The sequence below is a fragment of the Suricata suricatta genome, chromosome 10 (assembly GCF_006229205.1).
Source record: "Suricata suricatta isolate VVHF042 chromosome 10, meerkat_22Aug2017_6uvM2_HiC, whole genome shotgun sequence".
NCBI classification, from domain to species: Eukaryota; Metazoa; Chordata; class Mammalia; order Carnivora; family Herpestidae; genus Suricata; species Suricata suricatta.
In genome coordinates this window covers 45473273-45495956 of record NC_043709.1, presented here as the reverse complement: position 1 = coordinate 45495956, position 22684 = coordinate 45473273, and the positions used below count along the sequence as shown (strand labels likewise).

At 39.2% G+C, this 22684-nt stretch overlaps 1 protein-coding gene and 1 long non-coding RNA gene across 2 annotated transcripts in view; one reads left to right on the top strand and one right to left on the bottom strand.

Moving 5' to 3' along the window:
* MYRFL (myelin regulatory factor like) overlaps positions 1 to 22684 on the top strand; it is a 120986-nt gene that overhangs the window by 82165 nt on the left and 16137 nt on the right. Inside the window, exons 14-16 of the mRNA XM_029955454.1 lie at positions 16665 to 16828; positions 17445 to 17508; positions 22412 to 22497. Of these exons, the coding sequence (XP_029811314.1) occupies positions 16665 to 16828; positions 17445 to 17508; positions 22412 to 22497 (314 nt within the window). The remainder of the gene's footprint in view (positions 1 to 16664; positions 16829 to 17444; positions 17509 to 22411; positions 22498 to 22684) is intronic.
* On the bottom strand, positions 2615 to 3462 carry LOC115304435. Its single transcript, XR_003914433.1, has 2 exons — positions 3222 to 3462; positions 2615 to 2977 (listed from the first exon to the last, which is right to left on the bottom strand). It is a non-coding gene; the product is annotated as an uncharacterized LOC115304435 (long non-coding RNA).

The window sequence follows — 22684 nt, the reverse complement described above, 5'->3', positions numbered from 1 at the left end:
TTCCTCAGTCTTCCTCCTACAGGCTCTTGGACAACAAATACTTAGATAATGAGGCCTAGATGCTCTGCTCTGCCCTGAGGCTACAAGGACAGAGGGGCAGAGGTGGAGTTACTTCCTCTTGCTTCCCAGACCCTGCTTCCCAGACCCGTCTTGAGAAGAAGCAGCTCTTTGGTCATGCCTTCAGACCTGGGCTATCACTTCCCTTGAGAGTGTGTCTTGAGTGATCTATTTTTAATAATAAAGCACTGAAGTTCCCCAGTTATTTACTTAAAATATAAAATAAGGATGGGACACCTGGGTGGCTCAGTTGGTTAAGCGTCCAACTTTGGCTCAGGTCATGATTTCACGGTTCATGAGTTTGAGCCCCACGTCGGGCTCTATGCTGACAGCCTGGAGACTGGAGCCTGCTTCAGATTCTGTGTCTCCCTGTCTCTCTGTCCCTCCCCTGCTTGCACTCTGTCTCTCTCTTTCAAAAATAAAAAAATAAACATCAAAAATATATCTCATATACATATATATATGAGATAGGGGATATTCTGAGGTATTCATGTAATAAGGTCACCCTCACTGTCTTGCATTTTCAGAAGCTTCCTGGGTGAGAGAAAAGTTTGTAGGCACAGCCATCAAGCTCAGGATGGCAGCCTTGGGAGTGTGTCATTAGGCTGCCAAGGTAGGGCTCTTGGGGTAACTCATTTGGTAGTAGCTATGTCTCTTCTGGCTGTGGTCCTCTGCTGGAACACTCAGGAAATAGATTTCTGTGTTTTCTGTGTAGGTAACTTCTGTCCAGGGCTTATGATTGTCAGTCTTCGGGAAAATAATTAGTTCTCCCCTGGCCCAGTATCTTCCCATTCCCAGTTGAGTTGAATGAGGATACTCAGGATTATTAGCAACAGCAGTTCCACGGGCTACCCACCCCCTCCGTCCCCCATAGAGGCCACAACCCAAATTCATTCCTAAGAAGGCAAGCCCAGAGCCCTGGGAAAATAAAGGATGGTGTTTCTGTTGTAGGCAGCCAGCTTCACTTGTCATTTGAGGAGGAATCCATGCCAAGGCAGCATTCAGTTTATAAGTAAATAAAGTCCAGAATGGACAGGTTGTGATTCTCTGAGTGATAGGATCTTGTAGTGATTCAACCTATGAAGACATCACCAAGGCCACAGTCGTTTACAGAATCCGTAACACTAAGAGGAGGTGAACAGCTCCAGGCTCTGAAGCCTGGCCTTGCGCCTCAGTTCACTTCTGAGGGTAGATTGCAATTGCTGGTTTAATCCCCAACACTGTGGAATATCCCTGCCAACCTTATAAATTCTTCCCAGAATTTCTCCTTTATTCTTTCTTATTAAGAACACAGACACTGTGACTCCCTTTGCCCCATGCTGTCTGTTAATTGTACAATAGGTAAGATGTACAGAGAGCCTTTTGCTTTCTTGGCCTCCTACCCATTTGTGTGGGCGCCACGTCAACCTTGATCGCCACGTCCGGGATGGCTTGTTTTAAGGAACTGCTCTGGGACTTCCTGGGCTTCATGTGCCATAGTAATAGGTCAGCATCGGTTATAGTGTCTCGCTCTCTACTCCATTCCTCTTCATTGAATGTCTCTTTTTTATTTTTTTATTTCAATTTATTTATTCTTATTAAATGTTTATTTTGAGAGTGAGTGCGAATGGGGGAGGTGCCGAGAGAGAGGGAGAGAGAAAATCCCAAGCAGGCTCTGAGCTGACAGTGCAGAGCCCAATGTGGGTCTGGATCCCATGAACCATGAGTCCATGACTTGAGCTGAAATCGAGTCAAGCGCTTAACCAACTGACCCAGTTAGGTGCCCCCAAATGTCCTCTTTTAATAAAGAAATTTTTATTGAGGCTAAAATGCAAACTAGAAATGCCCATGAAAATGTTGGAATGTTGAGCTCCATGACTGCACTATCTTTTCCACATGCACTTTTTGCAACGTTATGCCATAATAAGAAACAGAAATGGCTGGATCTTTATAAACTGTCCATGTAACCCACCAGAGCCAAAGATTAATGGTGTCAGTCAAAGTTGATATAAATCTTCTTCATCTTTCAGGAGAGATGACTGTGCAAGATGAACTTTTCTTATCTGGGGTAATTTGCTTCTTCTTATAAACTCCTCATGGTTCGTGTACCCTAGTAAAAGCTCAGTGATGAGAGGGGGCTGGTCCCGAGAGCCAGGAGTCACAGGAGGTGACCACCATAGGCTAACCCTGCATTAGACCACGAAGGCTTCACTGGCTTATTCATCTGTCTCTTCATTTGGCAACTTTATTGATTTTTGTGATTATTTAGGAGCAGATGTTTACATTTCTTGAGCAGTATTATTAGGTGTAATTGGTATAAGAAAAATGTACCAAATAAATACTAGTGGCCTCAAATGAATTTACAACTAAGTTTGTATAAAGACGAGGTTCACTCTGTGAATAACTAGGCCTTGAGTAATGTGCATGTGTGTGCGTGTATGTGTGTGTGTGTGTGTGTGTGTGTTACAGCTGCATGTTGTAAGCCACCTTCTGTGTCTTAGTATGTAGTTACTTTTCACTCATTGGTTCTCTTTTCCTTCAACTGTAATGTGGCAGAAATTGTCTGAGTCATTCAAAGATCAGTAAAGACAGGGTTCCTGTTTTCAAGTAACCGTCTGAATGGGGTGATGAGACAGGAGGTGAGAATAGAGCTCTGGGAGATAGCGTGACAGGTACCGTGGGATGCACAATGCTTCTGTCTGTGTACTCTAGGCAGGGGGTCACAGATGAGAAGGAAGCGGGGGACCAAGAGACAAGTGACAGAAGACCGTCGTAGACCTTGGGGTCTGAAGGTGTGACTGAGGGAGGGGGCATCACTGGTGGCCTTTCAAATTTTCCTTTTTCTCATGCACAGTGTCCAAGTTCTGCTCTTCTAACTTTGGCGACATCTCTCGTCTATTATCATCCCTCTTTATTCTCTTTATGCTTCTCACTTTTCTCCCTAGAACAAAAACAAAACTAAACATCTCTAATCATACGATCTCCTTTTCCCACTTTGGCTCTTCACTGGCTTATTGCTAACCCTCCACAATCTGGATGGAATCTTCCCTTTCTAACTCATTTCCTAACACACTCACTCCCCCCAACCCCAAAACACCTTCAGAATACCATGTCTCTGCACACATGGGCACATCTGGTTTGCCAGCCCTGCCCCCACATGCTTTGTTTTCTGTTCTCATGCTCACCAAGTTTGTTTCTGTCTCAGAGCTGTTCTGTTGAGTGTTCTCTTCCCTAAAGACTCTTCCTTTAGATGATTTCATCATTTGGATCACAGTGCCAAGACCTTCCCTGACCACCTCATCTAAAGTAGTCTCCACATCACTTGGTTTCACTGTTTTGTAAGATTCAGGACCACTGAGAAGGTATGTAGTGCCTTTGTTGTAATTAGAAAAAGGTGCTTCCTCTGGGCCAGTGTGACACCATCCAGCCCCTCAGCTGGGCCTCTATACAGAGGACACATTGCAAACTTTTCCATGACAGCCTGGAGAGTTCTGTTCCTAGCTGGAATTATCTCATTTACCTATTTGTTCTTTGCCAGCATCACTGGTTAATTGTGTGCCTCCAAAAATCTTCTATATTTTTCAAAGCTATAGCTCCCATATTTTACTTGTGGCTTCAACCCCAGGGCTTAGAGTACTTACTGTAGGAATTCAACAAATTTTGGTTGAATGACTTAATGAATTCTGTGATGCCTTGATTGATCCTGCCTCTATAGTGAGTTAGACCTCTAATATAACCACTTCTAGAGTATTTATCATATTGTGTTATCTTTCTCTTTTTATTCCATATCTCTTCCACTAGACTACGAGCTTCTCGGGGTCAGAGAATGTGCCTCGTCAATCCTGTGTTGTTTAGTATGTATCTCATTACATACTAAGTCCGTAAGACTTTGTTTATGTTAATGGCTGAGTTTCTGAATCTCAAATAAAGAAGAGAAGTATTCTATTAATTTAAGGAAATCTGATGGCAGAAGTGATTTTCTAGTGGAAAAAAATGACTTCAATTTTAAGTTTGAGATGTCAACCGAACATTCATATGAAAATGTCCAGTGGTGAGTCAGAGTATGGAGATTGAGAGCACAGTGGGGCTTAAGGAAAAGCTGCAGACATGGGTGAAGATGTTAATAAGGGAAAAGTTATGGATGCCGGTCACGGATTGGAAGCCTGTGGCCAAGTCTGGCCTACAAACTTCTTTTCCTCATGGTGTTTAAAAATTTTTCAAATTTGTTGCCTATCTAGAAAATATAGGAGATCTTAGGGGAGCCTGATTGACTCAATCAATTAAGTGTCTGACTCTTGACTTTGGCTTAGGTCATGATCTTATGGTTCATGAGTTTGAGTGCTGTATCGGGCTCTGTGCTGACAGATCAGAGCCTGCTTAGGATCCTCTCACTTTCTCTCTTTCTGCCCCTACCCTGCTCTCTCTCTCTCTTCCAAAATAAATAAATCAACTTTAAAAAATGATTTTAAAAAATTAGGAAACCTTCACACAAATTCTGGATTTCTGGCTCCCTTGAAATACCAGATGGGGTGAGGAGAGGGCCCCCTACAAGGCTTCCTGGGCTGTCCCACCCCTGCTTCCTGTTACTTGCTTGGTCTATAGGTTTTCCATTCTTAGGGAATAAGAAGCAAGTAGACTAAAAGCAGCAGATTTTTTCTAGTTGGGGCCCAGGGAGGAAAGAAGAGACCTGGGAAGGCTGAGAGGGTTAGGCTAATGCAGGAGAGTAAAGAGCAAGCACAGTGTCAGAAAACCAAGTGAGCAGAGACGATGGCTGAGGACATGGGGAGGAAAGAGACGAGATGGGAAGAAAATGAATGTTAACAAAATTTAGTTGATTTTGATGGTTGAAAAATCACTAATCGTATATGGCAAAATGGTTAAGAGCATGGAGTTTAGCATCAGGTAAGACTTTGTCCAAAACCTGGCTCAGCAAGTTTAGGGGAGTATAAAGTCACTTTTATTGCTATATAGAACAAATTATGTTTTACAGTTCTCATTAAAAACAACTTTAATATGGCAACTTAAAATTCTACCTTAATCACTTTTCCCCCCATGGAAGCAATTGCTTTTTCTTAAAAATGATTTTTGTTAATATAAGTTTTCTTAAGACAACTTTTGGGGTGCCTGCATGGATCAGTCTGTTAAGCAACTGACTTTTGATTTTAGTTCAGGTCATGCTGTCACAGTTTGTGAGTTCGAGCCCCACATCAGGCTCTGCATTAACAAGGTGGAGCTTGCTTGGGATTCTTTCTCTCCTTCTTTTTCTACCCCTCCCTGACTCAAGCCCACACTCTCTCTCAAAAAAAAAAAAAACACTTTAAAAACATTTTTAAAAAGAGCATACCTTTTAGATCTATAATATAGGATTAACCTAATACATGGTTAATTGTTAAATAAATTTTTTCCAGATGCCCCTCAGAGATACTACCACCTCACTTGTCTTTAAAAGGATTTATGCTTTTTAAATATGATGACACATGCTATTTTTTTTATTCAGAATAACTGAGTTGTAAAAAATTTATATTAATTTGAGTTCATATGGCCAGCCCATAATCCAAATGTAGGCTTTTATTTATTTATTTATTTAAAAATTGTTAACACTTGAGGAGAGCTGACACACAATGTGACATTAGTTTCAGTGTACAACACAGTGATTCAACAAGTTTGTAGACATCATGCTATGCTCACTACAAATGCAGCTACCTACTATCTGTCACCACACAACACTGCTACCACACCACTGTCTTCCCAGTCCTGTGCCTTCTATTCCCGTGACTTCTTCATTCCCTAACTGGAAGCCTGTGTCTCCTGCTCCCCCACCCCCTAAATGGGGCTTTTAAATGTCCTAGTCAGCAGTTGGTTTAAAAGTCTAATCTTTTCTCAACACGGGAGGTAGCCGAACTCATTTACTGACAGTGGCCATAAGTTTCCAGTCGGGGATAAGCGTTCTCTGTTGCACTCACATGATTGATTTGACTCCAAGCTCGATGATTACTTTAGAGCTAGTATGTTATTAAGACCAACCCTGGATATTTTAATAACTGATCACCTGTTTGTAGACCATCTTCTTTCCTAAGAGCTCCTCACACTGAAAGCAGGAAGAAAATCCTCTTGTTTCTTGTAGTAAACATTAAAAAAATTTTTTTAAAACGTTTATTCATTTTTGAGAGACAGAGAGAAACAGAGCGCAAGTGGGGGTGAGGCAGAGAGAGAGAAAGAGACTCAGAATCCAAAGCAGGCTCCAGGACCTGAGCTGTCGGCACAGAGCCCCACATAGGGGCTCGAACTCACGAACAGTGAAATCATGACCTAAGCCAAAGTTTGACACTTAACCGACTGAGACCACCCAGGTGCCCCTCTGGTAGTAAACATTTTATTTATTTATTTTTTAAATTAAAAAAAAATTTTTTTAATTTATTTTTGAGAGATAGAGACAGCGTGAGCAGGGGAGGGTCAGAGTGAGAGGGAAGCACAGAATCTGAAACAGGCTTCAGGCTCTGAGCTAGCTGCCAGCACAGAGCCCAACACGGGGCTCGAACCCATGAACCGTGAGATCATAACCTGAGCCAAAGCCGGACACTTAACCGACTGAGCCACCCAAGCGCCCCACTGGTAGTAAACATTTTAAAAAGAAACTTGGCATTTATTGTTTTCTTGGGAAATTTGTTTTTGGAGAAAAATTTCTTTGTATAGTTATGTCTTTTTTAAAAAAGTAATTGCTCATTTTTTTTCATGTTTCAAAATTTTAGAAGTAACAGAGGTAAAATCAATGGATCACCAAAGTAGTAATTAGTAATATTTTATTGTGCAAACACAAAAAAGATGGTTTGCAAACTGGGAGCACTGAACCCGAAACAGGGAGTAAGGCTCCTGGGTGTATTATTAGGAAGCAGCTGATATAGAAAGAAGGCAGAGACTTTATATTTCACTATGATTGGTTATAATTTTGGAATTTTCTTGAATGATAGGAAATTAGTCAGTGGTTACCTATATCACCCCTGGGAAACAGTTCAGGTTTTGCTTTTGATTTCCAGAGGCACAAGCAAGAGATGACCTAAATCAAGTTGGTCATGCAAAATAAATTAAATCAAGCCTTCTTAAATGACTAAACTAGTTTTGTCTGCTCGGAGAATTTTCAAGGCTAGTGTCCATTTGTTTTTTATTTTAAAACGTGTATTTAAACAAGTGGATGGGTGGAAATATGTGAGAAAGTATGCTAACTGTGGAATTTAAGTGGTAGGTATATAGGCATTTACTATACACTTTGGAAAAGTTTTCTGTATGCTTGAAAAATTTTTGTAATAAAATGTTAGGAAAAGAAGATGTTGTTCTAGGCACTTAAGACTGCAATTTAAATATTGTGACAGCAGGTGGTGGCAATACTTTGAAAATCAGATAGGCCTGTTTATTCAAGCCACTGATTTAATAACTAGAAATTTATACTTTATTTACCAAAGTATAAGTCCGCAGCCTGCCTTTCTGGCTTATGGATTCTTTTTTTTTTTTTTTTTTAATGTTTATTTATTTTTGGAGAGAGAGAGACAGAGCACAAGCGGGGGAAGGGGCAGAAAGAGAGGTAGACACAGAATCCAAAGCAGGCTCCAGGCTCTGAACTGTCCACACAGAGCCTGATGCGGGGCTCAAACCCAAAAACCGTGAAATCATGACCTGAGTTGAAGTCAGACACTTATCTGACTGAGCCACCGGGGTGCCCCGGATTTTTGTTTTTAAATCCGTATCAAGGCCTGATGAGCTAGCCACAAAATAAATTCTTGGACAGAGATGTAAAGCTGAGTTTATTCAAAGACCAAATAACTGTCAGGTATATCCATTGGCTAAAGATGGTTTTTCTCCCATTGGTAGACTTTTTCACGATGCTCAATTACAGGCTATTTTATTCCCATCATTTTATTAGAAAACATTAGTTCATGCAACACCAGATGCCACCAGGAGAAAATTTTAAGTCTGTGACTGTCACTGGGAAAGAAATAAGAGCTTGTTTCAACTTCTCAAAGCTTGCTTTGTGATCAGGCTTCGTTTCCCTTACTTAGTGTTAGATAGAGGACAAGTTGTCGCTCCCAAAGAGAGAAGAAATCAACTCTGCTGTGTAGGCTCCTTTATCATCAGAGCTGCCAGGCCCCCCAGGAGCTCACGAAGCGTGTTCTGCCAGGGCTACCTGGGGAGCGAGGGGCCCTGAAAGACTTCTGTCCATTTCCTGAGTCCAAGCCCTCCCAAAGTGGAAAGGACCTAACCAGAGTGGAAACCAGTTTGCAGGGTACCATCTAACCAGTTGCCCATTGCACTGAGGGCGTTAAACACAAGTATTTCTTTGTTTAATTCACCCAAATTTCCATGGACATTTCCTAACATGGAAATGGAATTTGGACTTCAATCTTTTTGCTTTTCTGAGAGCGACCTCAGATAAATGGATACACTTGAAGTTTGGCCACTCGTTTTACTTCACTAGAGAAGAGTGCTATGACCTCTCAGTGCTTCATGACATGAACAGTCCTTCTGAGAATATTCACTCATTTAATCATCAAATACATACTGAGTTCCACTCTGTACGGGAACATCGACTTTGGACGAGATGCACCCCTATCTCTAGGTGTTTACGATATAGGTAAATATGACTCTACGTGAAAGGAGAGTGGCAGGTGGGGGAGGACAGGTGATTCAGGTAGAAAGGGCACCCTGTGCTGTGCTAGCCTGACACTAGAGAGAGCTTGGCATGTTCAGCAAAGCGCCAATGGTTCAATGTGGTTAGAGCAGAGAGTGAAGGGGACTGTGGGAAAAGACAGGGCTTAAGTAAGGGACCTGCTGTAAGCTCAGTATTGCTCCGATTTCATATTCTCCTTGTTTTCATGTGCACATATTCTTGCCAAACTGCCCCAGGTGTCCTTTCAGAAAATATGTCATGCTGTCCATTTGTACCTTCACCCCAAAGCAAGTCTCACATGGACACAAGATTCTTGTGTGATTTGAAGCAGTTTCTATTTCCCCCAGTCTCGTGAGCAGTTATGGGTGGCAGGCTGGCTTAATGACGTTTGCAGCACAGTTGTAAAGCTTCATTTCAGCTGAGATAGTGGGTCCCATTAACATGGCTAATAATAACTGGACAGAGTTGAATAATTAAATTAGGCTCAATGATAAAATAGTTACACACCAACACTGGGTATTAGATGAGGAAGGTTTTCAAAATGCCCCAACTTATGCCCCTCTGAGTCCTAATAAATAAACCTTTGACATAGGACCTGGAAGTGTGTTTAGATAAAATTCCTTCTCCTGGTTAAAGTGAACTCACAGAGACCTTATCACTTGCATAAAAAAGAATATTTTCAGAAAATTCTGGATTATGTTTTTGAACATATTTATACTGGCTTCAATATGGTGATAGAGGAAAGTCAGAAGTAGTTAGTCAGAGTCAATCCCTAGAACATGTCCTAGAAATTTATTTTTTGTAATTTTCCACTGGATTCATAAAGTCAGGGCCATAATTATAACCAGGAAGGTAGTAGTAAATTTCCTCTCCATCTTTATTTCCTCTTAAATGGGACAACACATGAATTATCTTTTTGCCTATCGGATCTACTTAGAAGATGTATGGTGCCAGTAAACTTGATTTGGAGAAATCAGAGTTGGCTTTTTATCATTATTTACAAGTAACTGGACAATTGCAGCCATTTGCTCATATCTCATGAGGCAGCATTAAGTCCTGTTGGGTAGAGAGTGCAGAATGAACTTACTGTGTTTAAAGGGGACTTTAGTATCATTCTCCATGGTCTGCTCTTATTTGGTCTAAATCACAAATTCATGGATCAAGCAAGCACTAAAAAAAGAAGAAGAAGGTGGTTGCCAAGAAAAAAGAATATTAAGTATAGTAGTGCCAGTAAGGATGGGTAAAAGTGGGTGGGTTCAGGAGATTTGGGACATTGAACTGGTAGCCCTGCTCCGTGGATCCCTTGTGTGGGAGTGCCTGGGCGAGGGATCCGAGATGATGGCTGGGAATCTGTCTGGACCATTGCTTGGACATTGTGACCAGTTATGATTATAGTATAAAGCTTTCTACAGTGTGAACATAGTGAACCGTCACGTGACGTTTACTGTGATTTAGAACCATAGAACAATATTCTTGCCTTTGTGATTGCTGCCTTATTTTTATTAAAATAAATTTAGAAGTAAGGAAGAATTTGTAACAGACTTAGAAAATTTTGAAGAACTTTTGTCAGGAAATTTTTTTTTGTTTTTGCTTTCTGATTTATTTGTTAACATTTTTAGTGAAAAACTTCAAACACATACAAACTGAGATTAATAGTGAAATCCACGTATATACTATACAAATTGGACAGTTTCGAATTTGTGTTCTATCACATTTTATTTAAATACCACACACCCTCAACTCTCCTCCCTTACCGACTGAATGTTTTTGGCTTTATTGAAGTATAACATAAGTTTAAGGCATACAACGTGATGATTTGATACACATACTTATTGCAGAGTGACTACTACAGTCAGGTCAGTTACGACATCCATCACCCACCCAATTATCTTTTGTGTGCATGTGGTAAGAACATTTAAGATCTGCTCTCTTAGCAGCTTTCAAGTGTATAATACAAGATTGTTCACTACAGTCATCATGTTGTACATTAGATCACCAGAACTTATCATTTTAAACTGAATTTGTACCTTTTAATGAACATCTCCTCATTTCCTCTGTCTCAGCCTCTGGCAATTAACATTCTACTCTCTGTTTCTCTGAGTTTGGCTTTTTTTAGTTTCCACACATAAGTGATATCATACAGTATTTGTTTTTATGTCTCACTTATTTCACTTAGTATAATGCCCTCAAGGTCCATCCATGTTGTCACAATGCCAGGATTTCCTTCTTTATTATTATAGCTAAATAATATTCCATTTGTGTGTGTGTGTGTGTGTGTGTGTGTGTATCACATTTTTTTAATCCATTTATCAATCAATAGACACTAGATTGTTTCTGTATCTTGGCTATTGTGAATAGTGCATAGGGTGCAAATATCTCTTAGAGACAGGGATTTCATGTCCTTCAGACATATACCCAGAAAATTTTTGAGGTACCTCCATACTGTTTTCCATACTGCCTGTAGCAACTGACATTTCTACCAAAAGTGCACAATGGTTCCCTTTTTCCCACACCCTAACACTTGTTACCTCTTGCCTTTTTAAAAATAGTCATCCTGACAGGTATGTGGTGGTATCTCACTGTAGTTTTGGTTTACATTTCCCTGATAATTAGTAATGTTGAGCATCCTTTCATGTAGCTTGTAACCATTTGGATGTCTTCTTTGAAAAAAATGTTTATTCATGTCTTCTGCTCATTTTTAATCACATTATTTGTTTTTTGCTGTTGATTTGCATGAGTTCCTTATGTACTTTGAATATTAATCCCTTATCAAATATACAATTTGTAAATATTTTCTTCCGTTTTGTAGGTTGCCATTTAATTTTGTTGATTGTTTCTTTTGCTGTACAGAAATTCTTTCGTTTGATGTATTTCCACTTGTTTATTTTTGCTTTTGTTGCTTGTGCTTTTGGCGTCATCCAAAAAATGGTTCCCAAGACCAGTGTCCAGAAACGTTTTCCCTACATTTTCTTCAAGGATTTTTATTTATGGTCTTGGGTCTACATTTAAGTCTCTAATTTATTTAGAGTTAATTTTTGTGTGTGGTGTGGGGTAGAGGTCCAATTTTATACTTCTGCTTGTGAATATCCAATTTTCCCAACACTGTTGAAGAAATTATCCTTTCTTGGCAGCCATGTCAACTTTTAGTTGGCCATATAGGTATAGGTTTATTCTATTTCATTGGTCTATATGTCTATTCTTATGCTAATACTATTTTGATTATTACAGTTTTATAATATAATTTGAAATCAGGAAGTGTGATTTGTTCTTTCTCAGTGTTGCTTTGGATATTAGATTCTTTTGTGGTTCCATACAAATTATAGGACTTTTTTTCTGTTTCTATGAGTCTCTCATAGAATTGGAATTTTGATAGGGATTGTACTGGATCTATAGATGGCTTTGAGTAGCATGGACATTTTAACAATATTAGTTCTGCTGATCTAAGGACATCTTGGATTTTCCATTATTCTTTCAAATATCTTTCCATTTTTTTTGTGTCTTCAGTTTCTTTCACCAATGTTGATAACTTCCTATGTGCAGATCTTTCATCTCCTGGTTAAATTTATTCCTAAGTATTTTATTGTTTTTAATGCCCTTGTAAATGGGGTTTTTAATTTCTTTTTCAAATAGTTTCTTGTTAGTCTATAGAAATGCAACTAATTTTTGTATGTTGAATTTGTATCCTGCAACTCTACTAAATTTATTAATTCTAATAGTTTTTTGGTAAAATCTTTAGGACTTTCTGTATAAGATCATATCATCTGCAACAAATACAGTTTACTTATTTCCAATTTGGATAGCCTTTATTTCCTTTTTTTGTTTAATTGCTTTGTCTAGGACTTCCAGTATTATGCTGTATAGAAATGGGGAGAGTGAACTTCCTTGATTTGCTCTTGATCTTAGAGGAAAAACCATCAGATTTTCATTGAGTGTAATATTCATGGGCTTATCATACAGGACTTTTATTAGGTTGAGGTATAGCCCATCTATACTTTTTCTAGAGGTTTTTTCCAAAAAGATGCTGAGGGGTGCCTGGGTGGCTCAGTCTCGAGACCTCTGTCTCAGGTCATAATCTCATGGTTCATGAATTCAGGCCCCACATCAGGCTCTCTGCTCTCAGTGCAGAGTCCACTTCGGATCCTCTGTTTCCCTGTCTGTCTCTGCTCCTCCTTGTTCTCTCTCTCTCTCTCATCTCTCTCTCTCAGAAATAAACATTAAGATGCTGAGTTCCGTCAAATACTCTTTCTACATCTATTGAGATGATCATATGATTTTATTAATGTGGTGTGTCACATTGATTGATTTGCATATGTTGAGACACTTTTGTATCCCAGGAATAACTCTCACTTGATCATGATGTATAATCTTTTTAATGAGTGTTGATTTCAATTTCCTAATATTTCATTGAGAATTTTTGTATCCATGTTTATCAGAAATAATTGCTTATAATTATCTCTTTTTGTAATGTCTTTATCTGACCTTGGTATCAGGTTAAACTCTAGCCTTTTTAAACAAGTTCGGAAGTGTTCCCTCCTCTTCAATGTTTTGGAAGAGAGTGAGAAGGATTTGTATTGATTCTTCTTTAAGTGTTTGGTAGAATTCACCAGTGAAGGCGACTGGTCCTGGACTTTAGTTTGTTGGGATGTTTGTTTGTTTTAAAGTTTATTTATTTATCTGAGACAGAGAGTGTAAACAGGGGAGGGGCAGAGAGAGAGAGAGAGAGAGAGAGAGAGAGAGAAAAGAAGAGAAGAGAGAATCCCAAGCAGGCTCTGCACTGCCAGTGTGGCTTGAACTCATGAACCGTGAGATCATCAACTGAGCCTTCCAGATACCCTGGGATGTTTTTGATTATTGATTCAATCTCCTTTCTCTTAATTGGCCTATCAGATTTTCTGTTTCTTCATGATTCAGTCTTGGTAGGTTGTATGTTTCTAGGAACATCCACTTCTTCTAACTTATCCAATTTGTTGGAGTACAATTGTTCATAGTAGTTTCTCATGATCCTTAGTGTTTTTGGGGTATCAGTTGCAACGTCACCTCTCCTTTCTGATTTCTTTTTATCTGAGTCTTCTCTCTCTCTTTTTTTAAATTAATCTAGCTAAAAGTTTGTCAATTTTGTTTATCTTTTCAAAATATTTGCTCTTAATTTTATTGATCTTTTCTTTAGTATTTCTGGTCTCTTTTTCATTTAGGTTTGCTCTGTCTTGTTACTTCTTTCCTTCTACTACCTTCTTTTTATAGTTCCTTGAGATGTAAAATTAGGTTATCTTTCTTTTTTCTTCTTAATGTAGGTGTTTATTGCTATAAACTTCCCTCTTAGAACTATTTTGCTATATCTCATAAGTTTCCTTATGCTGCATTTCCATTTTTATTTGCTTCAAGATATTTTTTATTTCTCTTTTGATTTCCTCACTAACTCATCAGTTTTCCAAACATGTATTGTTTAATTTCCACATACTTGTGGATTTTCAAGTTTTCCTCCTGTTATGAATGTCTGGTTTCATACCATTGTGGTCAGAAAAGATACTTGGTACAATTTTAATCTTCTGAAATTTGTAAGGCTATTTTTGTGACCTAAAATATAATCTATTTTCTGTATATGTTGAATTACGGGATAGTTCAAGCCCAATGTTTCCTTATTGGTTTCCTGTCTGGAAAAGCTATCCATTGTTGAAAGTAGAATACTGAAGTCCCCAACTTTTACTGTATTGATTCTATCTCTTCCTTCAGGTCTGTTAGTATTTGTTTAATATTAGGTGCTGTGATGTTGGATCTCTCTCACTCTGTCTCTCTTTCTCTCTCTGGATATAGGTACACTAGTATCTAATCTATATATATAGAGAGAGAGAGGTAGAAAAATATATAGAGATATAGAATATAGATATATAGAGATATATATTCTCTTGATGAATTGGCCCATTTAGCATTATGTGACCTTCTTTGTCTCTTGTTACAATTTTTGACATAAATTCTATCTTATCTGACATAACTATAGCTACCCCTGCTCTTTTTTGGTTTCCATTTGCATAGAGTATCTTTCATTCATTCTTAAGGCTACATGTGTCCTTTAAGCTGGTGGAGCAGCATAGAGTTGGGTCTTTCATTCTATGCCTTTTGACTGGAGAATTTAATTCATTTATATTTAAAGTAATTTTTTTTATAGATAAGGACTTATTAATGCTCTCTTAATCATTGTTTTTTGGCTGTTCCTTTGTTCCTTTCTTCCTCTTTCACTGTGTTCCTCTGTTAACTGATTTTTTGTGGTGGTCTGCTTTGACTCCCTTCTTTTTATCTTTCATAGGTTTTTGCTTTTTAATGACATGAGGCTTATATAAACTATGTTATAGATGTAATACCTTATTTTAGGCTGATAACAACTGAATTTTGATCACATTGAAAACTTTACCCTTTTACTCACATCTCTATATTTTGTGTTTTTAATGTCATAATATACTTCTTTTTACAGTAACCAATTACTGTAACTATAGTTACTTTTAGTACTTTTGTCCTTAACTTTTATATTAGAGTTAAGTGATTTACACATCTCATATTACAGTATTGGAGTATTTTGAAATTGACTATATATTTACCTTTACTGTTGTATTTTATACTAGTGTGCATATCTTTAAACTTCATGAACTAAGCCTTAAGTTTGTAATGTTGAGCTTTTGATTCCTCTCTGAGTGGTTGCTTTACAGTGTTTGAAACCTTTAAAGCTTCATTTTGCATTCTGAGAATCTCAAAGACACATAGCCCTGAGTTTGATCCCCCAACTACAAAACAATCTTTCTCTTTTGGCTTTGAGTTCATCAGTTCACAATAGTGGATCAGCCTGTATGAACCCCAAAGAATTCTTTGGCATTCTGAACTTGTAAACAGATAAGGGGAAAGGAGGGGAGATCACAGGATGAGGATATGAGGTGATGAGTGCTTTCCAGTGTTGTCATGGCTGAGAGACAGACACTCACGTTTCTATGACAACTAAAGTATGTAGGCTGGAGAACGGATGGTTTGCACACTCTGGCTTTGGTTGGTTTCTCTTTCTTGCTCTTTCTGACCTTTCCTGAATGGGTAAAATTAAGTGTTATTTTTTTTTTAATTTTTTTAATGTTTTATTTATTTTTGATACAGAGAGAGACAAAGCATGAGAGGGGGAGGGGCAGAGAGAGAAGGAGACACAGAACCGGAAGCAGGCTCCAGGCTGTGAGCTAGCTGTCAGCACAGAGCCTGACGCGGGGCTCGAACCCACAAACGTGAGATCTGACCTGAGCCGAAGCCGGAGGCTTAACCGACTGAGCCACCCAAGCGTCCCTAAGTGTTATTTTAAATTTGGTTTGAGAGTTAGGCTAACAAACAAATTGTACATGGTAGATCATGGGATGTTAAAGCAAAAATTAACACCTGAAGAATTATCTTCTCAATATGAAGAAACTGAAGCTCTGAGAGACTGTTTTATTTTAAAAGGGGTCTCGCATCTGGTAGGTGGCAGAGCTCAGAGAACAGCCCGTGTCTTCGTTCCTTTCTCCTTTACCTAGGTAATTTGATGCATTTTACCAGGAAGAACAAGAATCATTTCTTATGAGGATTTAGTGATGTACACACAAATCAACATTCAGAAGTCTGTTCTGACTTTCTTTTTGTGAGTTTTAAATAGAATATAATGGCCATACAAAATAAATCTTCAGCAACTTGACAGTGTCCTTTAGCTCCACTTTCTCTCTTGGACTACAAGGCCGTATTTCCATTTTATTGCAAATTGAACACAAGCAGTTTGACTACACAGCCAGCAGTTTACCAAGATCATTTTAAGTTGCAAACCTCTCCGTTTCTGTCTTGAATGAACTTGAGGCTGTGTGTGTATATAACTGTTTTCAGTGCTATATTTTAACTGTCTTCGAATGGGCCGCGGACGGTTCCCTGGTGGTCTCAAACTGTACATTCATGCCCTCTGGTCTGTCTTCCTTTCCAGGACCAGATCTTTATGGAAAATGTGGGTGCAGTGAAGCAGCTCTGCAAACTAACCAACAACCTTGAAGAAAGAATAGAAGAGTTAGAAATATGGAACAGAAAGCTAGCCAGGCTGAAGCGGCTCAGTAGCTGGAAGTCTTCAGCCAGCGAAGCAAGCTCAATCAGGTAAGTCCAGGAGCGCCGCAGGGCAAAGGAGAGGACAGGCCCTTTCCATAACCAGATCACACCACGCGGTCTTCCTGATCAAGCCGCAGCCGCTACTTTCTGATCATGAAGTCTCCCTATTCTCTTTTTAGAATGTTTTGGAACACAATTGCCTTATGTGATAATTTTCTGAGTTTTTCTATTGCTGCTTTGAAAAGGAAACGACCCATGAAGTGTCTGCTGAAAAGCAAGGTGTTTTAGGAAATGTTGCCTTTTACCAAAACGATGACTTCCCCTTTAAGGAGAAGTGGCCATTTCTAAATTTAGAAAATCATGTTTGGTTCTCAGGGGAAAAAAACCTTTTTTTTTTTTTTTAATTTAAGAAGGTAAATGTACATTTCCTGGGGTCTAATTATGAGAAAAAGAGAAATACAACATTTAACACATTCATTTACACTTACTAAGGTTCTTTTCCTCAAAAGGAACTCTCAATTGCCTTGACTTTTCCTTTTTAAAATTACCACCGTCTTACAAAAAAAAAGTTCCCCTGCTGGGTTAGTGGCAGCCTGGGCCTTGGTCGTGTAACTCCTCGAGAGGCATTTAAACAGTAATTAACATTCTCTCTCTCTTTTTAAAGCAAATTTAGCAGAGCTGTTAGTGCATCTTCTCCAAGAAAGGCCATTCCCAAAAAACCCAACAAGGTAAATAGACTTAAATTTGTAATGAATAGTGATAATGTTTTATATGCAAAACAAAAAAGAGTCTTTAGAGAAATTGATTAAGAATGCTTCTCTTCATTTATCTGTTGATAGACTCCTCATTTTGCATCTTTATGCACTCTAGGTATTTAAATACTACCCCTTTAATAGATACTGTTTTTTCAAAAAGATGTTTAGAGAAATAAGTACAGAACATGTTCATTTCAGAAATACTATTTTGCCAGAATTTTGTTTAAAAATATATTGCCTCTAGTAAGTGAAATTCATCAGCTCCACATGCATTGGCCTTAGGCTGCAAGATCTGTGTGGATGCCTTAACTTGAGCTCATTCCTTATCTGTGGCTTCAGAAGATCCCAGAGGGACTTGCATTAATCCCCCAATCCTGTTTTTCCCTTTAATGCTTAGTACTGTATGTGCAAATGGGGAGATAGGTATTCACTTGTAAAGGTTAAAGTGTGATGGTTTTTAATTATTAATGAATAAAGAGAACTTTCATCAAATAGGGTAACATTTACCTTAAAAAGTAAAAGTTAATCGTTCATTGACTTAAAGTACAACCTCTTCAAAGAAGAGGAGTGTCAGTAAGGGAGAAGCTGTCCTAGTACAATTCATAGATGCTGTGAATCTGTGCTCTGTGGTCACCTTGTTCCCCCGACCCACTAGTGTCCCCAGGTAGCCCTTCTCCAGGGAAGGTATTCATGACCTTAATCTGTATTTTGTTAAGTGCTGACCTGGTGTTTGGGCCACTGCCTGCATTTACTCTATACTTCTCATGTTATACTGCACTGATCTATTTTTTTAAGTTTATTTATTTTGAGAGAGAGAGGGAGACTGAGCAGGGGAGGAGCAGAGAGAAGAGAAAGAGAGAGAGAATCCCAAGCAGGCTCCTTGCTGTCAGAACATAGCCCAACAGAGCACTTGAGATCACAAACTGTGAGATCATGACCTGAGCTGAAACCAAGAGTTGTATACTTAACTAACTGAGCCACCCTGGTGCCCCTGCATTGACCTATTTTAAAAGAATTCAGAAAGAGTTTAATATTTTACTAAAAACTACTAAAATGTTATGTTGCTGACAAGCTACTTGGTGTACAAGTAAACATAAATACATGGGTAAATATATATGTAGACGTGTCCTTGGGCAAGTTACTTAATTGCATTGAGAAATAAATATAATAGGCTCTACCTTGCAAAGATTTTTGATAGGATTAAATGAGGTGAAGAAGCCCTCAGCCATAGTGCCCAGTAGATAGCAGTTTGCCCAATAAACACAAACACAAACTTAAAAATGTTGTGTAGGAAAGGTACTCTTTGTACTAACCAGTTTGCAATGCAATGGAGGAAATGGTACCTACGTCCATGGCGGCACTGATTGGTGCAATTTGTGATATGCAACCTCTGCAGCTCTCACTCTGCACTCAGAGAATCTCTTTTATTTTGCAGTTAGCTCAGAATATTAACTAGAATGTGTGATTCATGAGAACTGGCCCCATGTCTGCCTTCTTCACTCTGCATCCCCAGGAAGTGGCACTTAGTAGGTACTCAGGGAGTATTTGTTAAATGAATGCATGAATGGAAAGCCCAGTCTGATCATCTTCCCGGAAGGCTCACAATCTAAATTAAAAACATTGGGGCACCTGGCTAGCTCAGTTGGAAGAGCATGAGACTCTTGATCTCAGAGTCATGAGTTCCAACCCCATGTTGTGTGTAGAAATTACTTAAATAAATAAAAAACTTAAAATAATTTTATTAAATTAAAAACATTAAGTAGTTTGGTGTCTTGGGTATGTGGGTGGGGAAGGGCATTGGCTGTGGATGTAGAGGAGAGGATTTATGTGGGTATTAAAGAGCACCCATTCAACTCAGAGACGTCTTGCAGTCGCTGTTATAAGTGGGTGGCAGACAAAAGTGAGTAAGACATGGCCCCTGCTCCTAAGGAATTTCCAGGCAGCCAGGGGAGATTGGAGGACAGTACAAGAACAGTTGTATCTGGATGTGGTAAATATTGTAAAGGCTCAGAGTGCTGCAGAGCATTATGGGGCCAGGCCTTCCAGGAGGAGTAAATTCGGACTAGATGTAGGAGACATTCCAGAGAGATTGGCAGAAGCAAAATCTAGGGGCCACCACTGGCTTCATTGAAGGATTAGGTGAGAGTTGGCTGGGGGGAGAGTGGAAGGTAAGGCTGAAAATACAGGTAAGGTTCAAATTTCCTGGACCACCTGCTATGGAATTCCCTTGGTAAGCTGTGAAAACCATTTGAATAATAATATCTATGTTGTATAGTATTCTCTTGTTTTACAGGCAGAAGAAGGGAGGCAACATAGCGTTGTGGTTAGGAGCACAGATTTCGGAGCCAAATGTGTATGGGTTTAAATCCTGGCTCTGTGACTTACTAGCTGTGTGATCTTGGATAAGGAACTTAGCCTTCCTGTGCTTCATTTTTTCCCTTTTCTATAAAATAGGGATGATAATAGTACCTGCTTTGAGGGTTGTTGAGAATTATCTGAGGGTTAAATAAATTAGTATATATGATGAACAAAAAATGTGGCACATAGTAAGTACGATGTTAAGTGTTCCCTCTCCTTAGTATTTTCAAACCTACTATTTGAGTGATTCTCATACTTTGGCATATTAGAAGAGTCTTCCATGGAGCTTGATAAAGAACAAATAAAGGGACTGTTTTGCTTCCCTTATGCTGTCTTTGAATGGGGCCTTGGCTATTTCTCTGAGGTTGACTTTCTCTTGTATGACACCAACCCCTAGGTATCCTCTGTTCCCTGGAGCCCGCATGATCCTTGGGTCATTGAAACACATGTGTGTGGGTGGAGTGTGCTGCTCTTAGGCTGGGTGGTTGCATTAATGAGCAAAATGCTGGCTGTGGGCAGTTGGTGGGCCTTAGCAGATGGTATGAGGCCTGGTTGGGCCTTGCCTTGCCTTCCACATAGCTGCCAGTGGTGGCACTTGCTCTGGAGGAAGACTGAGATCTCCTGAGTAGCTCTCATCCAATCTAGGGGTCCTCTTCCTTCTTTCTCTACCTCCAAGAGGTAGGTGGGTGATCCCGCAGTGTATTGAGATGTGAAGGTCTTCAGGCCTTTGAGCAGACTTTTCCAGGGACTTTAGGTTCTTAATAAATTCTATAATAATTCTTATGCAGACTTGAATTGGAGAACCATTGCACTATTAGTTGGACCCACCCAATAACTCTGAAATGTTAGCAGGTATTATTTTATCATTCTTATTTTATTGATGAGGGAAATGAAGGTTAATGACATTTAGATGACTTGTTCAGGATCCAACTCTAAGCCTGACTCCAGGTCTTAGGTCATTTACTAGGTCAAAGGATTTGTAGCAAAAGCATGGAGATTTAAAATAATCCAGCAGCAGTGGGGAGTAGTTTGGAGGGGGAAGCTCTTATCCTGAGCCTAATGCTGTTTAATTCCAATCAGTTCAACAAATTTCATTGAGTTCCTTCTTTGTACCACACATTTTAAGGACATCTTCTGAACAGTTCCAGTGCGATGAAGGGATGGTATAAACTATTCCCTTCTTAGTATTCAAAGTGGCTTCCAGCTGCCCTTACAAGTGACTCCATTATGGGAGTCCTAAGAGTTTGTATATTTGTTAAAAACGTATATAATTAATCCCACTCCCAACCCTAATATAACATTGAAGAACATATTATTGGTTCAGATAACCAGCCCAAGAAATTTAAATAAAGACTAATTTTAAACTATTTCTCAAGTACCACCATCCTTCAGTTCTTATCCAACCAAAAGCATGATTCTACCCTATACCCCCCAGGAGGAAGCAAACATAATATTCCCTATTGCATTCATAGAAAAGCTCCTATTTAAGGAGCACTGTATTAAAGTGGGCAGAAGACCTCTACTATCTTTTCAGGCAGATCTAACAGCAATTACACTGTTCTATAGTTCTTGGTCCATTCCTCGTATGCAAGTTTTTATGCCAAAATGCCTCAGTCTTAGAGGTTTGTCACATTTACTTCCTAGAAACTATAACTTACTTACTTTTAGAGCCCTCATAATTCTATACATAATAGTGCTTATTGAATATTTGTTGAATGAGTATAAGAATAAGTAAGACACAGGCACAGAACTGTCCTTAAAAATAGGTAGCAAAGGGGCGCCTGAGTGGCTCAGTCAGTTAAGCATCTGACTCTTGATTTTGGCTCAGTTCATGATCTCACCATCGTGAAATCAAGCCCTGTGTCAGGCTCCATACTGGTCGTAGAGTCTGCTTAAGAATTTTTCTCTCTATCTGCTCCTCCTCCACTTGTGCACACGCAAACACATACACACACAAAAGAAAGGAAGAAAGAATGGAAGGATGGAAGGAAGAAGCAGAAAAAAGGAAAAAATAGGTAGCAGAATTGAGTACTGCTGTGTATGATTTAAAGAGTACTTACTAGTTCATACCATTAAAGTCTTCCACAGTTTGTCATGATGCCTGAAATTCTTCCACTGGAATTTATTCCATCATCTCTTGAAGACTTTATTTTCAAAACTGTTCTAGTGAAGGAGATGAACATCCAGGTTCTGACACTAGCTTCTCTGATAGATCCTTGTCTCTCATAAAACATGAAGAATAAGCACTAAATGAAGAGCACAGACGCTTGTCCTCCAGGGTGCTAGGGAAAAGAGCTTACAGTAGCCTGGAGTGTCAAGGAAAGGGAGAAGCTTGAGGTAGGCTTTGAGAGAACTTCACTTTCAGGAGGCAGAGAGGAAGGAAATAGAGGTTGAAGAGAGCACACCAGCCAGCCCATGGGAGCAGCAAAGATCCCTGCTGAGAGCAAGTCTTCAGGGGTCCTTCTCCTAGTTAGCATTGCTGGTTTATCACTTCTCTTCACTGAATCTTGTTTTACAGGTGTATTTTTCAGGAAAAAAACAGTTGTGTCCTAACTGGATTTTCCAGACCTTGGTTATAACTCTCATTGCTGTGATGGCCTTTTGGTAAGAAAAACTTCAATGTTAGGCTATGTCAAGCTCTCTTATTCTTCCTATCTCCCTTTTCTCATACATGAACTGGGGACTGACCTATTTACTTTGAAGACAAGGAGCTCTTTAACTGAACATCAACCTTTGATTTGACTTAGAGATAAGGGAGCCCTTTTAAAACTCATATTCTAGGGGCGCCTGG